Consider the following 25327-nt stretch of genomic DNA (forward strand, 5'->3'; position numbering starts at 1 on the left):
ACAATCCCAGAAGCACTAAGGGTGCCAGCAATTTCCGGAGGGTTTCAAGTGTAGAAAATGGCTTCTTTTTTTTGTGAACTTCCCTTCTGAGAACTCTGAGGCTGGAGGTGAGCGGGGCGGTGCTGAGGGAAGCCCAGGAATGAACTTCCTTGTCTCAGGTGGGCTTAAGAAAAGTCAAGGTTTGTGGATCTGGTAAAGTGATGATGAACCTGAGTGGGGTCACCCATGCCTCAATGACCCCAAAGCCCCGAGTTGCCACCCCACAGCTCCTGGAGGTGTCGTGCAGCTGAGGAAGGAGGTTAGTCCAAGGCCTGACACTCACATGCTCATCAAGGACCCTACTGAGGAGCCTGGAATGGCGGTATTAGGCTGAATGGAAGCCCTGGACCCGTGACATGGGGCCAGTGGCTGCCCCCCACTCTTGGCAAAACACGCAAGCTCCTCACCAGGGTGCAGCGTTACCTGGACCATGCCTCTGTCCCCTCCCTCACCTTGAGTCTCGCTCTCTGAACTCCAGGCACGGGCTGTGTGCAGTCCCTTGAAAGTGCTTATCCTGGAGTCTTTGCATATTCTGTTTATTCTTCCTGGAACACACGGCCCTCAGTCTTTCCCTGCCTAAACTGAAGTTATCGCTCAGGGCTCATCTTAAATGTGACATCTTCACGGAAGCCTTCTCCAGTGCCCGTGGAGAAACCAGACCTTCCTTTACATCTCTTATCACGTTCCTTATTTTTCCTGCCACGGAATGTATCCCAATCGGTAATTGTATTTCAGTGATTATTTGTTTAGACCTTGCTTAGGTGGCAGGGTCAAGGTCTGTAAAATCATTTATGTGTCACCAGAGCCTAGGACAGCGCCTGACAGGTACTAGGTGATCAATCCACATTTGCTGGATGAAAGGATGAGACATTGGAAGCTAATGGTGAGCTGGATAACATCCAGATCTCTGCTGCCTTCTCCTCCCTGCTCTGTGCCCTGGAAGCTGTCGCTATGGACGGCCTCCCTGCACTACTTGCCCTTGGCCTTCTGGTTGGGTTCGGTCAATGGGGAGGAGGTAGGAGGAGGGAGAGGTTGGGGTATTTCCTCCCCAGGCTCCCTCCCTTCTGTGCTGTGGTCGGGTGATGGCTGCACTTCTCTCCTGACAGCTGCAGCTCCTCTCAAGCAGCTCCTCCCCTGGCCCCAGCTCCTTCCAGACTTACGACAGCTTCCTCCCTCCGAGCTTTGGATTCCAGGGAAGTTAGAGCACCCAGCTGCTGCTACATCCCTGGTGATTTAGTACCCCTAGTGGATTCCCTTAACCCTGTCCATAGTTCTGTAAACAGTCCCTTGGATAAGCCCTTGGACTGGGCCATCTTTTGTCACTGGGGCCCCGGCAGGTGCATCTAGCCACTGGACATCTCCTGAGAGAGGTTGGTCGCAGTGGTTCAGCGGCCTGTGGTCCATCTGGTGGGTTAGCTGGGCCTTGGGCACCACCCTTTCCTGACTCTCTATTCCTAATGAGAACATTTCCATCCTCGTTAGGAAAGGGTTTGGATTGTGTAGTTGTTTGGTTTCACCACCCATACTAATAGCAGCCAAGCCTTTCTGTGACTTGATTGTCATTTTGGACAAAGAATTAGGAAGACACTTTCAGATTATCTCTGGTTCCCATTGTCTATGCTCTCCTGGTTCCAGCTACAGACTGGTCAAGGAATCTGGGAAAACTTCTCACCTGAGTGACCAATGGTGTTTCATCTGGTCAACAGTCACCTGGGAGGGTTATAGTTCATTTAAGCAAGAAGCGATTCTTGTTATTTCCAGGCCACAAGGCTCTGTTCTAAATGCCAAGGGCAGGTCGTGGTCACCCCTGTCCTCAAGGGACCCACTGAGGCCGATTTGCTCAATATGAGGAAAAGCTTTGCAATGGTTAGAATCACTGGGAAGTAGGACAGGTGTTTGCTGGTGGGGCATGACCGCCACCTTACTTGGATGACATTGTGACTGAATAGACACGGACAGAAGCCAAGCATCAGGTGAGGGGTGACTTAGGTGATGTACTTCTGAGGTCGTTTTCAAATCTGGGATCCCACGGGAAATTTCGGAAACTGCAACCTAGAGAAAGGACTCACCTTTCAATTCAGGCAAGAGTCACCCTGAAGGAGCACAGCATCCAACCCCCTCTTTCAAAATGCATAAGGAATCATCCAAGAGGTGACAATACCTAAGATAATGAGAAATAAGCTGAACAAACACATCTCGGGAATACAGTCTCTGGTAGAGGCGTTGAGGGCATGAGAGAGAACTGAATATCAGAAGAGAAATAGGTGGTGTTGGTTCAAAAGGTGTCTTGAGAGAAAATGGCAGCCATCAAATCGTAGCTCCTAGAGCGCCTTTTTTATTCCCATTCTACAGCCAAGGCAACAGAGGCCCTGAAAGTAAGGGGCTTAGTTGGGGTGAATGGAGGAGGAGGCCTTGATTGTGGGCACCATCTCCTACTGTGCTGCTGCTCTCTCCTTCTGAAGGCCTCAGTTTGCTGCCCTGTAAATGGGGGGCATCTCGGTGGATATAGGAACCCCGCTCCTGCACCAAGCTGTCCCCCCACGGGGCTGGGCGCCTCCGCCACAGTCACCAGTGGCTGGGGGCAGACCCACTGGGTGCTCTCAAGCAGTCCCAAGCCTGCCTGGTCTCTGTGACAGGTGACCCAAGGCAGGGCCCCATGCCGCCTCCCAGTTGGCTGCCCACGGCAGGGGCAGCTCGGCTCCTCCTTCCTCTGTGGGGACCCGAGCTTCTGAGGTCCTGCCAGCTGTCTGCCCTGGGAGGGAAGGGAAAGCCAGCACCTGTGGGAAAAGTCATTCACTGGCCACATGTAGGCAAGTGGCAGGGTCAGAGCCGGGGGAAGCCCTGCCAGCTGGTGCCGCCGCTGCCCGGGGGAGGGGGTGGCTTGGGTTCTCCTTCTCCTGCACCCTGAGGCCTATTGAGACCTGTTCAGCCCTTGCCTTCATCACCTCTTTTATCTGTTCCCTCCCCTCCCCTCTCCCTGCCCTTGCCCTCGAGGGGCTGGCATCACCCCTCTCTAGGGCACCGCGTCAGCCTCCCCCAGAGTTTCCTCCCAGCTCTAATCCTGTGGGTGGCTCCCTGACACCCTCAGATGCGTGTTTCACATGTTTGTTCACTCTTTCGTGTGCGTTTTCACGTGGCCAGAGCGTGCTGGATGCTCTCCCAGCCTTGAAGGTGTAACAGGGAGCAGAGTATCGTGCTGCCCTGCCCTCATGGAATGGATGGTCCCTTGGGGCACAGACACTGATTGCCTAAAAGAAATACAATTTCAACTGATTGAACAGGCTAACAGGGAACAGCACACCGAAGAGGGCTTGTACCAGGGCTACGTAATCTGGGCTTTAACTAAAGAGAATAGTTTGCGGGTATCCGGCGGAGAGGGATCCAATTTAAGTGGAGTCCAAGCTCCTAAGCCGGACATGCAAGGTTGGCCACCGTTATAGGTTGGGTTGTGTTCTTCGCAAAAAGATATGGTGGAGTCCTAAACCCTAGGACTTCGGAACATGACCTTTTGGAGTTAGGGTTTTTACAGAGGTAAAATGAGGCCATTAGAGTGGGTCCTAATCCAGTATGACTGGTATCCTGATAAAAAGGGGAACTTTGGGTACAGAGACATGCACAGGGGGAGAAGGCCATGTGAACATGAACGAAGAGATTTGGGTGATACTTCTACAAGCCAAGAAATGGCAAAGATCACCAGCAACCACCAGAAGGAGAGAGGCATGGACAGGGTCTCCCTCAGAGCCGCCGAAAGGCCCCGAACCTGTGACAGCTTGGTCCTGGACTTTGCAGCCTCCCAAATTGTGAGATCATAAGTTTCTATTGTTTAAGCCACGCTGCGTGTGGTACTTTGTTATGGCAGCCTGAGAAAGTTAACACGGCCACCACGTGGCCTCGCCCAGCTTCATTTCTGCTCTTTCCTGATGCCCTCCCACCCTACAACTGCTTAGATGGAAGGACACACAGTTCTGTAATAAACCTGTTCTTTTCCTCTCCTGAGCTTTTGCGCCTGTGGGTTCAGCCACCAGGGGTGTCAGAGCCCCCGAGGTCCCCGCTCCCACGCCCCACGCTCGCTCCTTCCCCACCCCTCCCTGCTCCTCTCTGGCCACATTCGCCCCTCCGTTCCGGGTCCCAAAGCCAACTCTATGCTCTCACAGCCTGTGACACTGGACACGTCTTCCACATTTTCAGTCCCAGACCATACTCGCCAAGGTTTCTCAGACCTGGGTAAATAGAAGGACACCATCCACGCTAAAAATTTTCACCCACCCCCTGGACGTTCCCATTAACATCATTTCGTTGCACATCAATTTAGGAAATAAAACTCTTACTGCAAATTACCACAACAAAGAGAAAACCATGTCTGTGTAACTGACTTAAAAAAATAAGATTATCATCTAGGTGAAAACACAAAATTAATAAATTCCCTTGGAGAATAAAGAATAAGTTCACTTGGAAGCCTGGGATGAGAAGACTCGCCTTTAGAGGATTCAGGAAATACTGTTTCCTGGGGGAGCGTCACCCAGCTGCATAGGGAGAAGTACCCGAGGGCTTTTTAAAAAGGCCTGTACATGGGATTGTTCTTGAATTGGTCAGGGTGGGGCCTGGAACAAGCCCCCTCCCCCATCTTTTTTTTAAGCTCCCAGTTGATTCTGGTTTGCAGGCTGGTTGGTGCAACCCTGGCACTCCTGGAGCTGCCTCAGCTAGTCCCGTGAGCCCTTGGATGCCCAGCTTCCTGCACCTTGGGGTGAGCATGCAGGGCCTGGGTTGGGTGGGTCTGAAGCCCACGCTAACAAGCACTGCTTTGTGTACCTGCTGCCTTCTGGTAGCTTCGAGTCTGGGGTCAGACTGTGGCCATACTCCCTAAGGTGCCTCCCTCATCTTACAGCTCCCTGACTTAAGGATGGAGCCTTCCGTTCCATTTTACAGATGAGAAAGCTGAGACCCAGAGAGGCGGAAAGTCCTTGCCCAAGGTCACCAGGCTTGACTAGAGCCCTGAATGCTGGCTCAGTGCCTTTTCCTATTGCTTCCAACCAGACTGAATGTCCCCCTGAGCTTCATGTTAACAAACTGACTGTGAATGGGGTGTATTTTCATTGCTCCAAAGGCCATATTCATATGCATTCTGAAAAATGCACCACCTCTGTTATTTAAAAAACAAAAAAGAACAAAGTCTAATCAAGCTGGCCCCATGCAGCTGCTGAAATCTGGATTTCAGATCTGCCAGGGCCACATAGACACTGCAAGTGTCCCCCAGAGTAACCACAGAGCGAGCCCTCAACTCCCCATCTATCTCCCAGGCGGTGCGTTAAGGTCAAGGATGTGTGGGGCTGAGCTTGGACTCCCCGGTGGGGACAGGAAGTGGAGGCTCCATAGCCACACTGATAAGTAGCCAAGGTGTTATGATGTGATTTCTTGTGTGCTACGATTCCTACTTACCTTGTGTGAAACGTATAGGATTTAAGCTATTCAAAATAGAGTCACAGCGGCCAATGTGAACTTCCATATTAGTTGCCTTGGAACGTCCGCCGTAGGACTGCGAGTGTCTTAGAGTGATAAACTGAGTGGTACTTTAGATAAGAAGTTGGATGGGCACCGTATGTCACTGGAACTGAAGGATAGAGACAAGGTACCCTGGGTGTAACTGTTACACCTACTGACCCACTCCTTGAAAAGCCCAGCGACTAGAAGGCCCTCTGCTGGCGGATCCGATCCCAAGGTGCTGAGCTGTTGCAGGTGGTCGCTGCCCGAGGCCCTGTCAGAGCAGAGGGCCACTTCCTACTCATGCTTGTCTGGAGACCTGTGGCAGGACCAGGACCTCCACTTGTGCCGAGATGCCTCCTTCCCTACTTCTTCTTGGGGTGGTTCATTTACCACCTTTCCTATTTTCCCTACTCTGACTAAGCTGTGTTGTGTGCTGTTTGTGTGCAATAAACCAAGTGATTCATGAATTGAATATTGGCTACGTTTCGTGTATCTCCAGCCCCGTGATTCTTATCTGGCTTTACCGCTGGGCCCTGCGACACGCACGAGGTCAATGGTGGTGATCGTGGAGGCTGCTGTTCTCTGCCTTCCTGGGAATTTTCTCAGGCTCTATATCTGATTAAAGGACCTACACCCATTCTAGGAAAGGGACTCGGGAGGAGCGAGCCGGAGGCTGGCCCTGCTCTGGCTCAGGTCTCCATCAGCTGCCTTCCCTGTCCCTGGAGCATATGGTTACCGGTGCACCTGCTGTCAAACCCAAGGTCACCCAGGTCACCCGAGGCTCAGGGCAGAGCCTCCGCTGTGTGCTTATGGTGTGGCTGTCAGATTAGGGGAGCCTCGGCAACTGGCTTCTTCTGTCTGCAGTCTTTTTTCAGCTTCCTCCTTGTTTTAAAATCCTTTTCTCCAAGTTATTGGCCGTATCTGTTAGTCTGGGGAGCAGGTGAGACACGCCGTCCTTGGGCAGGAAGGGCCCTCTCACCATGGCTGACCAGTCCCGCCCGCATTATACCTGGTTCCACTCGCCACCCTCATACATCGCATCACTTCTTGCCTGGATGTCTGTGGGGGCCTCCTCCTCCTTGCTGGCCTCCCAGCCTGCAGTCTCAGTGGTCGTCTGCCTGCAAGCCTGGGCCTAGTTCCCACGGCTCTTTGGAGCCTTCTCCATCTTACTCCTCCTTCTTCTGGGCCTCCCTGTCCTGGCATATACGTTGCTCTTTGCACCTAGTGGGCAGCATGGCGGTGTTTATTTAGGTGCCGGCCCCCTACCACCGTGCATGCCCCGGATGCTGAATGGAAGTCGGCTTCCGCCTCGCTCCAGTGCCTGCACGGAGGTGGTGTTTGGGAGTGTCTGCAGGAGCTCTATCCCGTTGATTGGATGTGCTGCCTTGCCCGGGGCGGCGCGGCTTCACTGGCCGGCGCTGGGTCTCTCCTGCTCGGTGCGCCCCACCCCCTCCTCATCACCAAGGTTTGCTGAGCGCCCACCCCGTGCCCTTGACTGTGAAGCCTTTACTACAGTCGCTTGGGGAATCCTCGCCACACCCTCTGCTTTCAAGGAACACTCTGGAGCCCACTCGCACTCAGGTTTGAAGCTCAGTGATAGCTTGACGTGCCACTGGGGCTTGGAAATGCCATGGTGGGTGGGTGACCGAGAGGGGAGACACTCAGGGGAGGCAGTGCCCTTCCTGGTCCCATACTACCCCCTGGGGATGATCACGGGACGGGCTGGGCCACCTTGAAGACCCCACCCCCCCGAGGTACGGGACACCTGTGTGGGCGGGGCCACGGTGAGGTCGGCTTGGCTGAGTCTCCCCGCCCCCGCAAAGACAGAAAAGTCCCCCCTCAGCCGGGCCTGCATTGGGCACCCCCCGGACCCCTGCTCAGCACCCGGCCCTGCCTGGGATGGTGCCTGCCCGGCAGGCAGAGAGAGGGCTCTGAGGCAGCCCCAGCCCAGGGCCAGGGGGCGCTGGAAGTCTGTCTGTGCTCTGCAGATGTGCCCACCACAGTCTGGGTGCTGGAGCCCCTTAACCTCACCAAGAGCCAGAGCCCCCAGGTGGTCCCATCACGACACAATTTACCATCACAAAGGGGCCCCGTCCTAGCACGGCCTTCAATGATCTCAAGGTGATGGCAGAGTCAGGGAGGGGCCCTGGAACCAGAGTCAGGGGCCTGACCCTCAGCCCTGATGGGGCACATCTGCTCCGTGTGCTGAAACAGGGAGCCCGCACGCCTCTGTTTCCTCACCTGCAGGATGAGGGGCGGGGCTAAAGGCTCTGCCGAGGCCCCAACTCCACTCTCTAGAGCTGCTGTCTGTCGCCACGCCTCGGCTGAGGAGAAGACAGTGGGCCCGAGGACCAGGGAAACTGGGGGGATGGGGGTGGTGACTGGAGGTCAAGGTCAGGAGACCCAGATATACGGAAATGAGCAGGGCATTTTACAATAGTTCATTCTCAAAAGTCCCACTGGGGGCAGCTGACACCAGCGACAGACGCTGTGAGCGGATAGATGCAGGTACGGATTTTATTAGTGTTACAGGGCGGCTGCATCGCACCCGGAGTTTAACAGGGCGTGAGGCTGAGTAGGACGTCCTCTCTCACGGTGTCTTCGCTACAGAAACTGTACCTGTGGAGAGAAAGGAATCTTGTTAAGTGCTGGGCGTTCTTACCTGGCAAAGGTAATTGCTGATTTACAATTCAAAACGATGAGGGCTGCACTAGGGTGGTAGCTTCAGAAAGTTCCTGGAGGGCTGATTGCCTGGGGGCTTCCAGGGGGAGGGGCTGGCTGCACCCCAGGACAAGGTCAGGGGTCGCTCCCAAGTGGTCCCTGGTCTCTGGGTCCTCTGGCAGCCAGGACTGCGGGCACCTTGGAGCAGCGACTGGACCTCTCACGGCTCTCCTCCTCCACAGTGCATGTGGGCCCCCCATAAACCTAGCAGAGGGGTTTACAGATGGGCTCACTCTTGCCCCAGCCATTCTGGGGACCCGATTCAACCTACAGCAGCTCAAGAAAACACAGCAGCTACAGTAGATTGAGCTCTCGCTAGCTGTCGGCAACCACACTAGCTGATCCACTCACGCAGTGCGCACTTCATCCTCACCACACAAGTGTGAGGAGGTATTGTTACGAGCCCTACATCACCGGAGAGGAAACTGAGGCACAGATTCCAATGAGACCACCTTCTTCTGACATGATTTTAGCTACATCCCAGGATCCAGGAAACAGGTCCACTTCGTAATGAGACCTGGGCCACTGACCTTAGAGTCCCAGTCCTCCAATGGGGGAGAGGAGGCCTCGGCTGCACCCCCAGCCTGCATAGGGCTCCCCACTGGCCTCCTCGACACTGTGTTTTCAGTGAGAGGAACTTCTTGTTCCGCTGACGCCCTGCCTGGGCCAGCCCCTCGGTCCTCCCCTCACAGAGACAGGGTGGACCCCACAGGGATCATCCAGCTGATGAGACTGCTGTGAGGTCGGCCAACCCACCCCCCTGCCCACCCCCTGCCCGGGGCTGTGACATTCCCTGGGGCCTGAGTTTAGTGACCCCACCTAACCTCCAAACCTCAATCAGTGACCAAGCGCCCAGCATCTTCTCGCCAAGCCGCACGGGGGTGTTCTGCTGGCCAGACTTGGGGTCTGAGCTTTGGTCATTACCCCCACCTCCCCGCAGATGCCACAGCTAGGGATGCCATGGGTCAGGATGAAGATTCTGCAAGTATTGCCACCTCAGCTCTCTCGCCTCACCTCAAATTGTATATCTTTTGCAAAAACTGATTTCCTTTTCCTTCTATTATCCTGAACTCTCATTGATCTTCCCCTCTTTAACTTGTAGCCACTCTCTAACTGAAACTTATAACCTTATGCCCTTCAGAAATTATTTCTTATTTCTCTTTCTTATTTTTCCTCCTTAGTTTTCATCGAAGGCAGGGCTGTATCATCTGTGCCTGCCACAGAGAGTGCTGAGAACACTGGCTGAACCTCAGCTGACTTTCTGGGGTGAGCTTTCGTGACAAATGCAAGTCTCTACAAACATCCTTAGGCACAAGCCAGCAAAGACACGTACTCTGTCTTGTCCCCTCCCTTCTGCACGACGATCTTGGCTGCACCCACTCTGGGGAGGGTTGGGTTTACCGCGGTGTTATTCCAAAGAAACTTGACTTTCTCAATTGTTCCAACATCACTATCCGCGTCAAACTCATTGGAGTGGGTGGAGCCTCGTGTGATCATGCCCCTTGAAACAGAGAAATAGAAACGTTCCCGTTCACTGAAACAAGTTCTAATGACCATATCAAGTCCCTGCCACTCTTCTACTCTAGATTAACAAGATGATTTTTTCCAAATTAATTCTCAAATAAAGGTTAGAGAAATGAAAAAGTCAGCTATATGACCAGCAGCCTCAAACTACTATTTATTTTATTTTTGGCCACATCATGCAGCATGTGGATCTTGGTTCCCTGACCAGGGATCGAACCCGTGGCCCCCTGAAGTAGAAATGCAGAGTCCTAACCACTGGACCACCAGGGAAGTCCCTTAAACTACTATTTAACTACTATTTCCTCAAACGTAAGGTAATTTACCCTCAAAACTTTCCTATAGAAAACTATATAATTCCTTCATATTATTTTTTTCTGGTAGAATTATTTGTACAATAACAAGTTGCCCACTAGTTTAACACAACAAACACGTGTGACTAGGCTAATCTGAAAATATGATATCTGGGCTAACATTAGATTTATCTTAAAAAAATCTGATCTACTGAGAGAGAAAGAATAAAATGCCTGGATTTATAATAGAGAAAAGAACACGTGTGAGCAGAAATCGGAAGTTAACTTCAGTACATAAAGTAAATAATTTAGAATCCACTGATAAAGAGACGACAAGTATGTCAGTGCATGGATGTGCAGGCCGTGTGTATCAAGTGAGAGGTGGTACCAAAAAAGGAAATTTACTTGAAGACATTGTATTGGTGAGTGTTTCCCTTATTTCCAAACAAAGCAACTTTGATTTGGCCAGTGGCTGTTCTTCCAGACGGTGTTATAGAAACTCCGTATCTCCAGCCTGCACAGGGCATAGAAAAGAGTTTTTATTCATGCACGAAATAGTTGACAGAAATCTCAGATTCTCGTCGCATCCCTTACACTGAGGCATCGAAGTAGAGGAAGTTCTACGTGTTAACCTACGACTCAAACTAGGCCTTAAGGAGAAACACATATCTGGCAGTGGACCCCTGTAGACCTGCCCGCCCAGGAAAGGGGTCACGAGCCACATGTGGCTGCTTAAATTTTAAACCCAAGTTAAATAAAACAAAAATCAACTCCTCGCTTTCCCTAGCCACCCTTTAAGTGCTGAATTGCCACATGTGGCTACTGGTTACGGCATTGGACAACACAGATCATTTCCATCATGGCAGAAAGTTCTGCCGGACAGCTCTGTTCTCGAAGGACAGGACTATGAGTTAAGGAGGAAAGAGAAGGAACAAGGGCTGGTCCCCACATTTGGAAAGGTAGTTCAGGGGTGCAGTCCTGGGAGCCTCGAGGGCACGGTCTGTGTCTGCCCTCTCCCTCGCCAGGGCCCTGGGCAGCCCCCCACACAGTGGTCATCCAGACTGACGCCTGAAGGGCTGTCTTGGCGCCCAGGAGCACACACACATACACAGGAACCTACACACGTGTGACCACGCACCCATGCGCACATAAATACACACACACATAAACACACATATACACATGCCCACACATACATACACACCACATACTCACATACACATTCACACATATGTTTGTAAACACACAGACACATCCCTTGCCCAACTCCTGCTTGTCCTTTATATCCTCCGAGGTGTCTTCCCGGCCCCTTCCTCTCTCTGATCAGGGCCGGGTGCTCTGTGCTACCGTGTCACAGCAGCAAGCCGTCGAGCCCAACAAGCTTGCAGCTGCTGGCTCAGTTTCAGTTTTCTCGGCCGGATTCGAAATTTCATGCTAGGGTGTCTTGTTCATCCCTGCACCGCCCCACATCTAGCATAGCCTGTGGCCCATAAATAAATGTTAGTTGAGGAATGAATGTATGGTTTTGAACGTTTAATTTGTTGTTTTAAAATATTGGCGAGTATTTTGTGCATCACTACATCAGAGGAAGGATTGACTAACCAACGCCTTTTTAAAAAATATGTAAACGGGGATGGAAATGTTCTATATCTTGATTTTGGAGATGGTTACATGACTTTTTATTTATCAAAACTCAGAATTATACACTACAAAGGGTGACTTTGGCTGTATATAAATTACACCTCAATAAACCTGACTTAAGAAACTATATGAGACTTGTATTATGTTTATGCATTTATATAAACACAGTCTCTTTTTTACAGTACAATAGCTTAGGGAACTGTCGTAAGACAGGTTGGCGCAAAGCGGCTGGAACATTGACTCTACCCTATGTCCTAGTCCATTCAGCAGAATTTGGAGAGAAATTATCCCTTTCTGATCCCCTCCAACCCCCCACCAGAGAGGCACCCCCCCATCCACGGGCATGAGGGACACATGGACAGAAGGCTGGAAATTGAAGAGACTGGAGTTGGGCTTCTTAAGTGGGCTAGATAAGCAAAGAGTTGGTACCAAATAAATTTTGAATGGATAGAACAGGTGCGGATGACACGATTTTTAAAATGCATAGGACAAGGAACTGTGGGGTGGTGAAAATTCAGAGAAGATGGCCACAGAGACAGGTAATTTGCTGTTATCCCATTAATTATGCTGTTTGTGTCCACTCATTTCATGCCATAGAAATAAAATGAAAGTAAAGCAGACCCTTTCTAAATCCTTGGTTGAGTCTTAAATGGGGTAGTTTGGGTGGATGTGTCCTTTTACTAAGATGAAATGAACCCACAAATATTTCAGGTTAGAGGCCACCCCTTTATGTAAAACAGAAACGAAACCTCTTTTACTTGGGCGGGAAATCACAGTGCAACTTACGAGCAAATTTGCTGGAACCTCCTGTGTTCAGAAGGAATTTCTGCTGCTTCTCACGTGTCTTGCCAGCAAATCTGTCAGCGTAGTGGCCCATCTGCGGGCACCCTTCATCTGGACAGGGGAAGCACTTGTTCTAATGAGAAAGATGGATCCGGCTGTAAGGTGTGAATTTGTCTTTTTACGAGCCACACATCTGGGGAGCAATTTTCCTATAGTCTCAGTTTCCTCTTTCATAACTGGAAAGAGATTGGAATAGATGGTCTCTAAACTAAGTTCATCCAGGATGTAGTACCCAAACCTGACGCACATCACATTAGAACTACTTGGGGAGCTTCAGAAAATATTGATGCCTGGGCCCCAGGTGAGATCAAATATGCCTTCCATCGCGTGGTATGCTGGAGAATGACTGACAGGCAACTCTAGGACAAAAAGTCCGGTAGAGTTTATCAATTTCTGTGGTGTAAATATTCTGCGCCTGTGGCCAACTTCAGGCTATCAACACGATGTCATTGAATGTGGAGTTGGGAATAGACGTTCACAGCGGCTCTAGTGAGCCCGCCTAGGCAGGCTCCTTGTTGCCAGCTGCACAAGGCACAAACCCCCAGCCCAGCATGTAGAACCCCAGCATTCACCTGTCCTTCTCTCTGGAGTGTAGATTCTTCTCTGACACATTCCATACTTGCTCTGCCCCTGTCAGAAATGTGCACTCTTTCTCCTCCTTCTAAACTCTGTGATTTTCCAAAAGCCAGATTCAAACTTTGCGCCGCAGGAAGCCTTCCTAGATCATTGAATTGACTGCTTTACTCTCCGATTTCCCAGAATCTTCCGCTCCCACATGACTCTCCTAGAATTTTAGCTACCTCCTGCCTAAGTCATTCTTCCCCCTCCACTCTACAGGACTGTGAACTCTGACATGCAGTGCAAAACGAGTAGGGGAGGATCAGACCCTGGTGAGAAAGTACTGCAGATCCCAACACAGCAGGACAACAGCCCCACCTTGGGACTCAAGGTGGGATAATAGCTTACAGACTCAAAAGTCCTTGTAGGAGGCGCAGGGGTACGCGGAGAACCCATCAGAATTGAGGATGCTCTCCGAGTAATACTTGTAGCTTCTCAGGTGATTGCAAGCCACAAAGTCCCGGGTTCCTGGGTAAGCAAAGGGGGACGTCTGCACAGGTGGTCAGGGCCCCATGACAACTTCCCTGCCTCTCTCTCCAAGTGGGATAGTTCCAAAGTGGGACCATATTTTCAGAAATTTAAGATTAGTCCAAAATCCAGCCACAAAATGACAGTTAACATATAAAGGCCGCTTTCTGTGTGCCGGGCAATGTTCTGAGCACTTTACATGCATTGTCCCTGGAAGCTTCACCTTTCCTCAGAGGTGGGTAACATACCATCCCTAATCACAGAAAGACATACAGGCTACAGCCTCAGATTTCAGATTTCAGCTAGGAAGTGGTGGAGCTGGGATTTAAACCCAAGCCCATCTGGTGCTTGAGCCCAGGCCTCTAACCTCTCTTCCATTCTGTGTCCCAGGCACCAGCCTGGAGGTCCTCGAAGACACAACCGGATGTGACTTGACCTCCTAGACCAAACCCAGGCAAGGACATTGTCATGCCATGTTTAGGTGAATAAAAAGGAAGGTCAAGTAGCTATAGGTGGCTTTATATGAGCATGCCTTTCACTCTCACGTCTAGTTCCTTCTTAGAACCTTCCTTGGCTCCTATAAATTCCTGCCAAGTGGCAGATGTCACGGCACACGTTCCAGACCTGGCCTGAACTTGCTTGGCCGTTACTGATGGAGAGTCTAGGCTACTCTCTCCATGCGAAGCCTCGTGAAGCTGTAAAAGACAAAGACATAGGTCCTCATCCTTAATAGCTGCTTTGATGGCGTCCACACTTGCCAAGCCATTACGCTCACATTCAGTAGAAGTCTTTACTCATTTGATTTTAACCTGTGTGGTGCCAAATGATGAGTCTGGCTGAAAATCTCACCTGTTCATTGCCATTTTGCCCTTATTAGATACAGAGTCCGAGCTGTATCTGAAAGATGCCCTGTATCCCAGGTGTGCCGATCAGTGATAAAGAATAGCCACCTTGAGAAGCACAGTCTCTGCTCTGACCTTCCTTACCCGCGATTGCTTCTTATTCTTTCCCCAACATAGAGGAATGGTGACTCCATGTGAATGGATTTGCCGTGGACATGATTGGGAACATTCCCATTTTGTCTATGGAGTTGAAGCCAGTTACATAAGCTTGAACCATATCCCTGACTCCCAAGGGACAATCGGCAGAAAAATTATCTTACATTCAGGATATTTACTTTTATGGTATTTCCTTCCTTTATTAGGTGGCTGTCAATTGATTGTTGGAGTTACAGCTTTAAGCAATGGTTCTGTAATTCTCTGTTGCTCGTTCACTCCAGGACACCACACAACGTATAAGGAAATAAATCAGCAGAGCTGAGATATAACAATGATACGTGGCTATATTTTTAAGAAATAAGGTCTAGAAGGGGGGACTGTCTATTTTCAAAGAGCAGTGTGTTTTCGTTGTTAAGATTTGCTGTGGGAGGGGCGTTGCTCCCCCGGGGAAGTGATGTCCCCACTCTGCTCTGGCTTTACCTGCCCAGATGCCATCTAGGTCCACGATCAGCAACAGGGCATTCTTCTTGCGTCCGGGCATTTCCTCTCCTCCGTTTGGGAAGACATCAAGGTGACCCACCTGTTGTTTCGTTCCAAAGCCTGAAACGTTTAGAACAGCAGTGAGCTTTTCATAATGCAGGGCTCCCACGAAAAGCACGTGCTCTCGCAATCGCACGTGCTTGCAGCTGCAACGTGGCGGGGCTCACCCATGAATGGGATCAGGGGAGCTGCATCCGTGTGGATCACATCAACAAAGCCAGCGTCGGAGGGATCGAGTCGGACCTCTTCAGGAGTACCCTCGAAACTTGCTTCTACAGGATCCAACCCTAAAAGAGATGGCCAGTGCTGCATACAATAGGCCTGGCTATAGGTGCCGGCAGGATCGAGGTTGTACAGTTGCCCAGGCTGTGTGCTACCTAACTCTAGGGATGCCACACCCTGGAGTTGTGCGGTGCCATGGCCGGGGTATTGAATATGGAGACATCGAATCTCAGTGCTGCTCATTACATTCCAGCGGCATGGGTAGAGAAGGGCAGGTGAGCAACGAAATTTAGATTTTGTTTAGGCAAGGGATTTTTTCCACATCAGATTCTCCCACTTACTTGTATATCTTTCTCCTTCAACGTTCTCTTTCTCTTCCCAAGTTTGAAGGAAAAAGGGGTGAAGTAGTATGGTATCACAATTCAAAACACAAATTCTGGGACTTGGCTGCCTTGCTCCAAATCCCTACTCGGCTATTTTTTGAGCAAGTTGCATGACCTAGGGTGAATCACTTGACTTTTTCTACACCTCAGTTTCCCCATTTATAAAAGGGGGTAATAATACAGCTACAAGATTAAATGAGATAATATAGGTAGCATTTAGCACAGTGCCTGGCACATCATTATGGGTGTGTAAGTAAATATTTAGAATTATATCTCCCTGACTGTATTTCCTTCTTGACACGACTCCTAGATTTAACAATTGGTTTTGAAGGTTTGATCAGAGCAGCTGAAAAGGTACGAACATAATTGTCTGTTGAAAATAAAAGGGAACGTTATTATAAAGGTAGAGACTTGAACCAAAAGACAGCAGAGCCGGGATTGGATGTCAGTTCTACCACTGATTAGTTGTGTGACCTTTTGGGCGACTCATTTGCTTCCCTCAGCCTTTTTCTTTAGTTCTGAGGATTAAATGAGAAAACGTAAAGCACTTTGCACAGTATTTGGGATAAGCAGGCACTTAATCTATGCTTGCTATAATTATTATATTAGCATTATAATGATTATATTATATTGACATATTTTGTGGTTATAATTTAAAGGCTTTGCTTGGGTTAAAAGGATGCTTTTGGTGTGATGGTGTCTGGGTTTCTTCTACCAACGAAGGCAGTGGAAGCAAAAGTTTTGTGTTCTATTCTGCCCTTGATTTCAGAGCAGGGGGAAAGGAATGACAATAAGGACTTGTCTTAATTGTGTTTTGCTCACGTTCATATTAGCCTTACCCTGCATTTTCCTGAGTGTTCAGTCCTGCTGAGAGACCCACATCACCAGAAAATGGATGGGGACAGAGGCGGAGGAAGTAAAGAGAGCAAAGACACCACTTCCCCTGCCACAAGGATAGGCTTCTGGGGGGACTTCCTAAAATGCTCTGTGCAGACTCTAAGCGGCTCAGCCACAGCCAAGGGGATGGACTCTTTGGGGCCAGCTCCAAGCTAGGCTGCAGTCTTTTTTTTTTTTTTTTTGCGGTACGCGGGCCTCTCACCGTTGCGGCCTCTCCCGTTGCGAAGCACAGGCTCCGGACGCGCAGGCTCAGCGGCCACGGCTCACGGGCCCAGCCGCCCCGCGGCACGTGGGATCTTCCCGGACCGGGGCACGAACCCGCGTCCCCCGCATCGGCAGGCGGATTCTCAACCACTGCGCCACCAGGGAAGCCCTAGGCTGCAGTCTTGTATCACGTTCCGGGGCTCCTGGGGACAAAACCTTGGGCCCCAGCCCTCAAGTCTTACCTGTAATCCTGCCCAGGCCTGGAGTCTTGCTCCCTGCCTCTCCCGCCACGTGGGCGCCCAGGCGGTGGCCGATGAGGTGGACTTGGGAAGGTGAGTAACTGTAGTTCGACTGGAGAGGGGAGATTGTGTTTTCAGACATTTCTGTGCTGTGGTTTTTGCAAACCTAATGCCGGCACTCCTCTGCTGAAAACCTGCCACTGCCCGTAGGATCAAGCCCAGCCCTTTACGAAAGCCTCAGAGCCCTTCTGACTCAACACCTGTTTTGCTAGACTCTTTTCTAGCTAGACCCTTAGTGGAACTTTCAGGCCCTCAAATATGTCGTAGCCTCTCACCTCTGGGTCTGGTTTAGCCTCCTCTTCCTGTTGTCATGTCTCCCCAACCGCGAGCCCAGTTCACATCGACACAGCTCAGCCATTAGCTCTCAACTTAGATGTCTCTTCCTGGGAAGCATCCTGAATCACCGACCCCCGCTCCCCAGACCGGATTAGCTGCCCCCTCGCCCCCCGCACACGCTCCTATAAAGCCGGTTGCCACCCTTCCCCCTCCCCACATCAGAACCTTGATCACACCCAGTGGCCCCCGTAAGCTCCCCCAGGGCCTGGGACCCCAACTGTACTCTTTATTCCCTAGCAGAGCTCCTGACAATGCGCCCCCAAATATTGGATGAACAAACAAACGACACAAGCTCAAAGCATTCACACCTGTTGGTCTCAGAGACGTTCACCCAGAGGTACTTGTTTATTATAGGTCTATAGTGCCTTTAGCACAAACACCGTAGGTTTTCATCTGAGGTGAGTTTTAGAAGTAAGACTCCGAGAGATATATCAATTCTTTCTATTTCCTCTTTAAACATGTAACCCTCAGCTGTGTCTTTACCCAACAGAGACCGGTGGGCTCTGTGTGTCCCCTTGCAGCCCGGCCACCACTCACCTCGAGCATGGCCAGCATCTGGGCCACCTGGGCGCCCACCACACGCACGTTGTTGGCAGCCTGCGTGTAGATGGTCTGGGAACCTCTTTTCCAGTCCACGCAGATGCAGTTCACCTTCTCCACCTTGAACATGTTCTGGTGTTGGAGAGACACCAGGGGGTTATCACGGGGGCTCGTGAAACCACTTCCAACCAGAGCTCAGAAATGGTCGCCGAGAGTTACCACTGGCTGTCCTGTCCCTTCCTAGATGGGACGCTGGGATGAACTTGACTTTGTTAGGAATCCCTTGGCCAGGAGGAGTTATCCCTCAGGGCAAAAGCTACAAGAAAGGCAAATCAATTCCCTCTCTAGTTCGTAGACTAATTAAAAGCTGACCGCTCTCTGGTTTTCTTCGACCAGATTCAATCAGGTTGATTCAATAAGGAGGCTGCAGCCGGGGCATCATTCAAAGAGTCCTGTTTCGAAAAGCAAAGGTCTCAAGTGCATTCTCTGGCAGCCAGGGTCTAAATGACCTTGCGGATTTGACTGCTAGGGGTCCTTTCAGCCTCTTGGCAAAGCCTGGGCTTGCTTCACCCCAGGCTGCTGGGTATTTAGGAAGTTTTAAGGTGGAAGGGAAGTGTCACTATTTTTACAGTCAGGATAGCACAATATTTCATGGAGGAAACACACTAAAGATATTTAAAAATAGAACTGCACTGATTTAAAAGATATTGAAGAATTCTGAAAGGGAAACTTCTTCCTGGATGTCAAAGGAACTGATATATCCTTAGAAGTTCTGCCGGGCAGGACATATGACCAGCTTGAGTCTAAAATGGTACTATAAATGTAAAATCCACCTAGAATCTTTTCACATACATGATACTAATATGTGTGATCACACACACACGGATACCAATAGCCATTTTCTCAGGACTTTTAGTTTTAAAGCAGCCCTGAGGAATCTCTTACAAACCTGGAGAATTTGGGATATAAACTATATCTTACAGTTTATATGTTAAGATACTTATTAATGATGGGACAGAAGTGATACCAAGAGATAAATGGCTGGTACAACCAAGGTCAAATTCAGAATGATTTTAATTTTCAGAGTTTGTAACTTTTCCTGTTGACATTTTAGGTCGGAGGGTGGAAGACAGGCTGCTAGGGTAAATTCTTAGGTGTCAGAAAAACGTATTGAATCAGTGAATGCAAGAAAAGAAGGGGTGATGGTATATCGTGTGTATCTGTGTGTGCGTGCCTCTGCACGTGTGTTTTTGTGTGTATGTGTATGTGAACATGTGTATGTGATTCTGTTGTCTATCGTTCTGAGCAAAAGATGGTCTATTACAGTGGGTTTGGCACTTTCTATTCTGCCATTTTGGGCACCCAGTCGGTCGAAGCTCTCCGTATCTCAAATAAATGGTCATAGCACACATCTCTGACTCTCAGGGAAGTGGGAAAGACTTGAACAAAAAGAACATAATCCTGCGTTTACAGGAATACAAAGTAGCCTCAATGAAATGGAAGCAGACAATACTTAGGCTTGATTTAACCAGAAATGAGAGGACAGAAGTGTTTGTTCACGCAGCAGATGCCATTGCTTCAGGCTACAGATATAGTCTAGAAACTTGGAAGGGGATTTTTATTTTGGTGAAGAGGCATTTTAATTGCATAAAGGTACCTCAACATGTCAGGATTTCCTGTTTCGCGTTCACTAATTGAGACTGAGTAAAGGGAGGTGGAGACATTAGTGGGAAGCGGCGGCAGCTGCCCGTAGCACAGGCCACAGGGGTGAGAACCAGGCCCTACCTTGCACATGTCCACCAGCCAGCTCTCATCTCCCTTGCCTATGAAGCCGTGGATGATGAACCGGGTCTTCCTGTCTGTTTGGAAATTGGATGCCTCAATCGTTGAAGGATCAGAGAGAAGAAGAATCTGTGACAAACACAGGAGGGTTCCGTGTTTTTGCAGCCCACCCACTATAGCCTGTCTCTTTCTTCCCCATCTCTGCCTGTTCCAATGCACAACCTTTCAAAGTTTAGCAAAAAGCCACCTCTTTCAGGAAGCCCACCCTGACTTCTCTTTCCCTGCCCTACCTTCCCAAGTCAGGAATCACTACCTCCACTGGGTCTGGATTGTGGCTCATGGTCTTACACCTTCCATAGGCTCTTCCATAAGCTCTTTGCCCAACACCAGAATCACATAACTAGCTAGAGGTTCTGACAAATGTGAACCATTCATTCATTCAAGCCAGCTTTTCTACTGGAGACCTACTCTGTCTAGGTCTGGCTAGGCCTGGGGGCAGCTGGCAGGATCGGGTAGAGGCAGAGGGTACAGAGGTAAGAACTCCTGGTTCCCCGGTGGGGGACCAGTTACAACAATGTTAAAATGGCAGAGGTCTCACTTGCAAGTTGTTTGGATTCTCGTTGGTGTAGAGCAGGAAGCGAGTCCCGATGTTCTCAGGGCTCCAGGGGAAAACTTTCAGGGGCCTGATGGCGGTCCCAGCCCAGGGCTCAGAGTCAGAGAAGCACCCAATGGAATCATAGCAAACTTCCTTTCCTGTAAGAGAAAAGATGACCCTACTCAGGGCTTAGCTCCCAAGGCTGGCCTGGCTGCTCCCCCGCTTGGGGACAGGCTGAAGACCACGCAGACACTTGCCTCTGCCCCATCAACTCTCTCCTTGCCCGCTCTCCCCCCATTCCCACCTTCTGATCAGGCAACAGTCTCACTGAACCCCACAGAGAACTCTCTGCTTCAAACCACCATCAAAACTTAAAAGTCCTGTGTTCCCTGCCTAGATCTTCCGATAGTTTTATTTGACTGTGATAATGGACACTGGTAAGTCAATATGTTAACCCACGCAGGTGTCTAATGCTTTATCTGGAGGAGTCTGGCCTCGGGCCTCCTGGACACGAAGGCAGGCTGGTGGGGAGATGCTCTGAGACGGGGCCCGCACAGACCGCAGCCCCACCCGCGTCTCTGTGGAACCTCGGAGCTGTCTGCAGCCGCTGGAAGCCCTGCCATGGCTGAAGCTTTCTCTGGCCAGGGCCGAGATGATGGGTTTATGCCCTTCCCAAGGCGTGGGTGGGATGTGTTTTACCTTTGGCTGCTCCCAGCAGGAAAAGAGTGATTGTCCAGATGCTCACCATCTACAACACATTCAGATATTTGGCCTCACCAAAGGCATGACCAGAGCAGTGAGCAGACGCAAGAATTCAAGGCTCTTTGCCCCGCCTCCCTCCTTCACAGCTGGCGGGAGCCTTCCCCTGTTGGATGTTCCAGGCCTTCCTTCCTTCTGGATCAAGTGCCCGAGCTGTTTTCTTATATTCGAGCCTTATCCACTGGATGCTGCTTCGAGGAAACAGCCGGTGATTATAGAACATACTGTGTGCACTTAATAGTTTAATCTGCACAAATGCACAAAACAAGATTAATAATATAGGTCAAATCTTCCCACAAGTCTGGGAAGATGAAACAATGCTTGATTAAAAGGAGGTGAAAGGTCTCTAACTTTGCACCTATGTACCTGTGCCTGTAACTATGAGCTGAGTGGGCCCCACTTTCCAATTTTTTATTTTATCACCTAGTACTTTACAAGTCCCAGTGAGGGCACTACAGCCAACTCTAATCATGGAGGGCTGTGTTTCTCTCTTAGAATGGATGGAAATGCCCTTGCAAATCGCTGATAGTGAAAGGAAGTGTCTAAGAAAACCTCCTCTTTCTTTTTGTCTGTCTGTCTGTCTATCTCTGTCGCTGGCAGTCTAGTAATACTTGAGCACATGAGCTTTGGAGACAGAGTCAACGGCCCCCATAGTAGCCTCTGACCACGATCTCCCACTAACTAGTGTTCCAGTTACCCATTGCTATGGGATGAACCAATCCAAAATGTAAGGTTTTAAAACAATAGCAATTATTATAGTATCCTGCTATAATTTGGAATAGCTGGGTTCAGGAGCCCATAAAAGCCCATGTCTGTCGAGTTTCCTCAGACCCTCCAAAGTTTGCACACCTGTCCTACAAGACTCTACCCTCTGAGGATGTCATGAATTACTCAATGACCCAAGCATCTGTGAGCAGCTCGGCTGGTTCACACAACAAGCAGATAAGCCTTCACATGGCAAATGCCATTGATGCCCTACCCCGCCCCCAAGTTAAATATGCCTCCATGTCAAAGTTCACTTTGCTCCTGAATAATCAGGACACTGGGGTCCAGGCTGGAGGGCCCTTCTATGAAGAAAACAGAAAAGACTTGCCCTAGAGTCATAAGGAAGAGCAGCCAACAGTTAGTGAGGCTTAGTATGTGCAGTCAGAGTACTTTCCGTGTATTACCTAATTTAAGTCTTACAACAACCCCATGAGGTAGGTACCATTATTTGCCTCCCTTTACAGATGTGGAAACAGAGGGACAGGTCTTTAATTGCCTATAAAGTCACACAGCTAATGAGTGATGAGATGGGATTTGAATCCAGACTATCCAAAGTGAAATAAGGAGTTGCTGAATATCAGTTATTCTGAGCAAGTTATCAACAAGATTTGTTGAGTGTCAATCCACCGCAAAGAATAGGGGAAATACTTACATAGAATAAGTTGAAATAGAAAATAAATTTCCCCCTTCTCCAGACTTGAGCCATCTGGTTGACCTAAGTGATGAGGTATTCAAGCTTTGGAAGTCTGTTCATATGGTCCAGGCAGGTGCTGGAGCACTTGACAAAGACTGTGGAGAAGACAAAGTCATTTATGCTTTTCTTTGACGTTGCAGTGCTGACGCAGGATGAGATTTGTGATAATCTAACAGTGGGTAAAATAGGTAATTTGGCTGAGAGGAGATGTCAGATGACTCTGTCTGCCTCCTGGACCTCTTCTCTTCCTGCTGTCCACTTGACCTTCCCCACATGACCACAGTGGCCTCCGTCAAACATGCAAAGTTCTTTCCTACCTCAGGGCCTTTGCACTTACCATTCCGGTGGCCTGAAACTCTCTTCCTTAGACCTCCATTGGGTTGGCTCCTTCTTGTCATTCAATGATTAGTTTAAATGTCACCTCTTCAATGAGGCCACCCCTGGCCACCTTTGAAGCCCCTCCACTACCAGCCTCCCACCCGATCCCTAGCACCTTATTTGTTTCCTTCTCATCACTTTGTCACAAGTTATAATTCTCTCTCTTGTTTTTCTGTCTATTTATTTGCAATCTTCCTTTGCCCACCTAGAATGCAATTCCATGTGGACACAGACCTCATTTACTTTGGCCACTGCTGTGCCCTCCACCTTCTAGAACCTGACACTGAAGTAGTTATAAATTAATGAAAGAAAGAATATACATATGAATAGAGTTCATAGACATTTTATCCTTATTCTCCGAGTGGATTTCAGGCCTGGGAATGGTGAGAGGGCACAGTTCTAAGGAGGAGAAAAAAAGATGTTGTTCTTCAGAGAAGCAAGAATATAAACATCTGATTAGATTTAGGAGAAACAATCATCACATGATCTGTCACAGGTTCCCCAAAGGTCAGGCGCCCATGCATACTTCCCCCTCAGCTCACCTCACTGCCAAGTTCATCTGTGGGTTCCACGCTCACCCTTGCACAGCAGTTCAGTGGTTGAAACTGCCTTAAGGTGATCAGAGCTCATGTGACGTCCTCTGGGCAGGAAAGGAAAGTTTAATCTCTAACAGCCACTCGTGTGGGGTGGTGAGAACAAGTGTGGGCTCCAGACACTCAAGGGTAGAGACATGGGCATTTAGGGCTTAGTTTTTCTTTCTTAAAAAAAATTCTTTTCACTCATGTTTGTAAATAGGTAATACATGCCCCTCTACATCTGATACAATACAAAGTTAAAAATGATGCTTCACCAGCTCCTTGTGTGTCCTTCCAAGATATTCCATCCTCTATGAGTATATATATTATATTTTATTTTAAAACATAAAAATATAAATGATTAACAAATCCTATACATTATTTTGCAAACTGATTTTTAAAAATTAATTAATTAATTTATTTATTTATTTTTGGCTGTGTTGGGTCTTCGTTGCTGCGTACGGGCTTTCTCTAGTTGCGACGAGCAGAGGCTACTCTTCATTGTGGTAGGCGGGCTTCTCATTGCGGTGGCTTCTCTTGTCGTGGAGCAGGGTCTCTAGGCGCACAGGGTTTCAGTAGTTGTGGCACATGGTCTCAGTAGTTGTGGCTCACGGGCTCTAGAGCACAGGCTCAGTAGTTGTGGCGAATGGGCTTAGTTGCTCCGTGGCATGTGGGATCTTCCCAGGCCAGGCATTGAACCTGTGTCCCTTGCATTGGCAGGTGGATTCTTAACCACTGCGCTACCAGGGAAGCCCTTGCAAACTGATTTTGAAAATTAATTATATGTCTGGAAAACCATTTGTTATCAGCGCATACAGATGTGTTCCAATCTCTTTACCCGCTGCACAGTATTCTATTTGGATATTTACTATCAGTCCTCTACTGATGAGTATTTGGCTGTTTCCAATCTTTTACTATTAAAAAGGATGCCTTACTGAATATTCTTATACATTTGTCTTCTGGATGGATGGTGTGTCTGTAGGATAAATTCCTACAAGTGGAATTTAAGGAGCAAAAGATATGTACATTTAACATGTTGATAGTGGTTTCTGCTCCTTGTGTATGTTGGCTACTCTCTCCACCCCACCAGTGAAACGACAGTGAAGGAGAGACCATTAGCTATTTAAACAGTAACTTGTTAGAGGTATGTTAGTTATGGGGCTTTTGCTGTAGGCAACAGCAATCAATTCTGGATAGTTAAATTTTTTTTTAAAAGGAGAGATTTGTTGGGAGAATATTGGGGCATCTCATGGAATCCATGAAGTTGTTGAACTGTGACACCCAGGGAAACCCAAGAAATGAGACCACTCTGGAGACCTCGGCAGGTCATCCTCAGATCCCCTCCGCCCCTCTGGCCCTGAATTAATTAGCAATGGGATATGGGTCCTATTAGGAAGGCCTGGATGTGCACCAAAAGATGGCGGTGAAGTTGTGAGCTGGGCACCTACAGCAAGAAGTAAGCGGTTCTGCAGTAGTCAACTTAGCAATCCTAAATCAACTGACTCTACTTAATTTGTACCAAAGTGCACAGTTAGTGGCTCAGTGCCAGTGGGCAGGGGATTTGAAATAATGAAGAGGTGACGTCCTGGGTTATCAAGAGTGGCTGGCGGCACTGGGGAGTGGATTTGCTGATCAGGACGGTTGCGTTGCGTTAAGATAAGAAGAAGCAACCCTGTATTCATCAGCCTTAGCTGTTCAAGAATAAGTGTGCTGTATCGAAGCACTTTGTTTTCTA

General features: G+C 49.2%; 1 protein-coding gene and 1 non-coding gene across 2 annotated transcripts; both read right to left on the minus strand.

The window, feature by feature from the left end:
• Positions 1–8075: 8075 nt before the first annotated feature.
• On the minus strand, positions 8076–21169 carry PNLIPRP1 (pancreatic lipase related protein 1). The gene is given in 12 exon segments (XM_059051727.2): positions 8076–8139; positions 9575–9742; positions 10461–10569; positions 12483–12612; positions 13510–13625; positions 15104–15223; positions 15331–15450; positions 17112–17220; positions 18042–18176; positions 19830–19955; positions 20425–20579; positions 21121–21169. Coding segments are annotated over 12 exon segments (1401 nt in total).
• Positions 9962–10035, minus strand: TRNAR-UCU (transfer RNA arginine (anticodon UCU)). The gene has a single exon. It is a non-coding gene; the product is annotated as a tRNA-Arg (tRNA).
• Positions 21170–25327: the final 4158 nt, after the last annotated feature.

The sequence above is a fragment of the Kogia breviceps genome, chromosome 2 (assembly GCF_026419965.1).
Source record: "Kogia breviceps isolate mKogBre1 chromosome 2, mKogBre1 haplotype 1, whole genome shotgun sequence".
NCBI lineage: Eukaryota > Metazoa > Chordata > Mammalia > Artiodactyla > Physeteridae > Kogia > Kogia breviceps.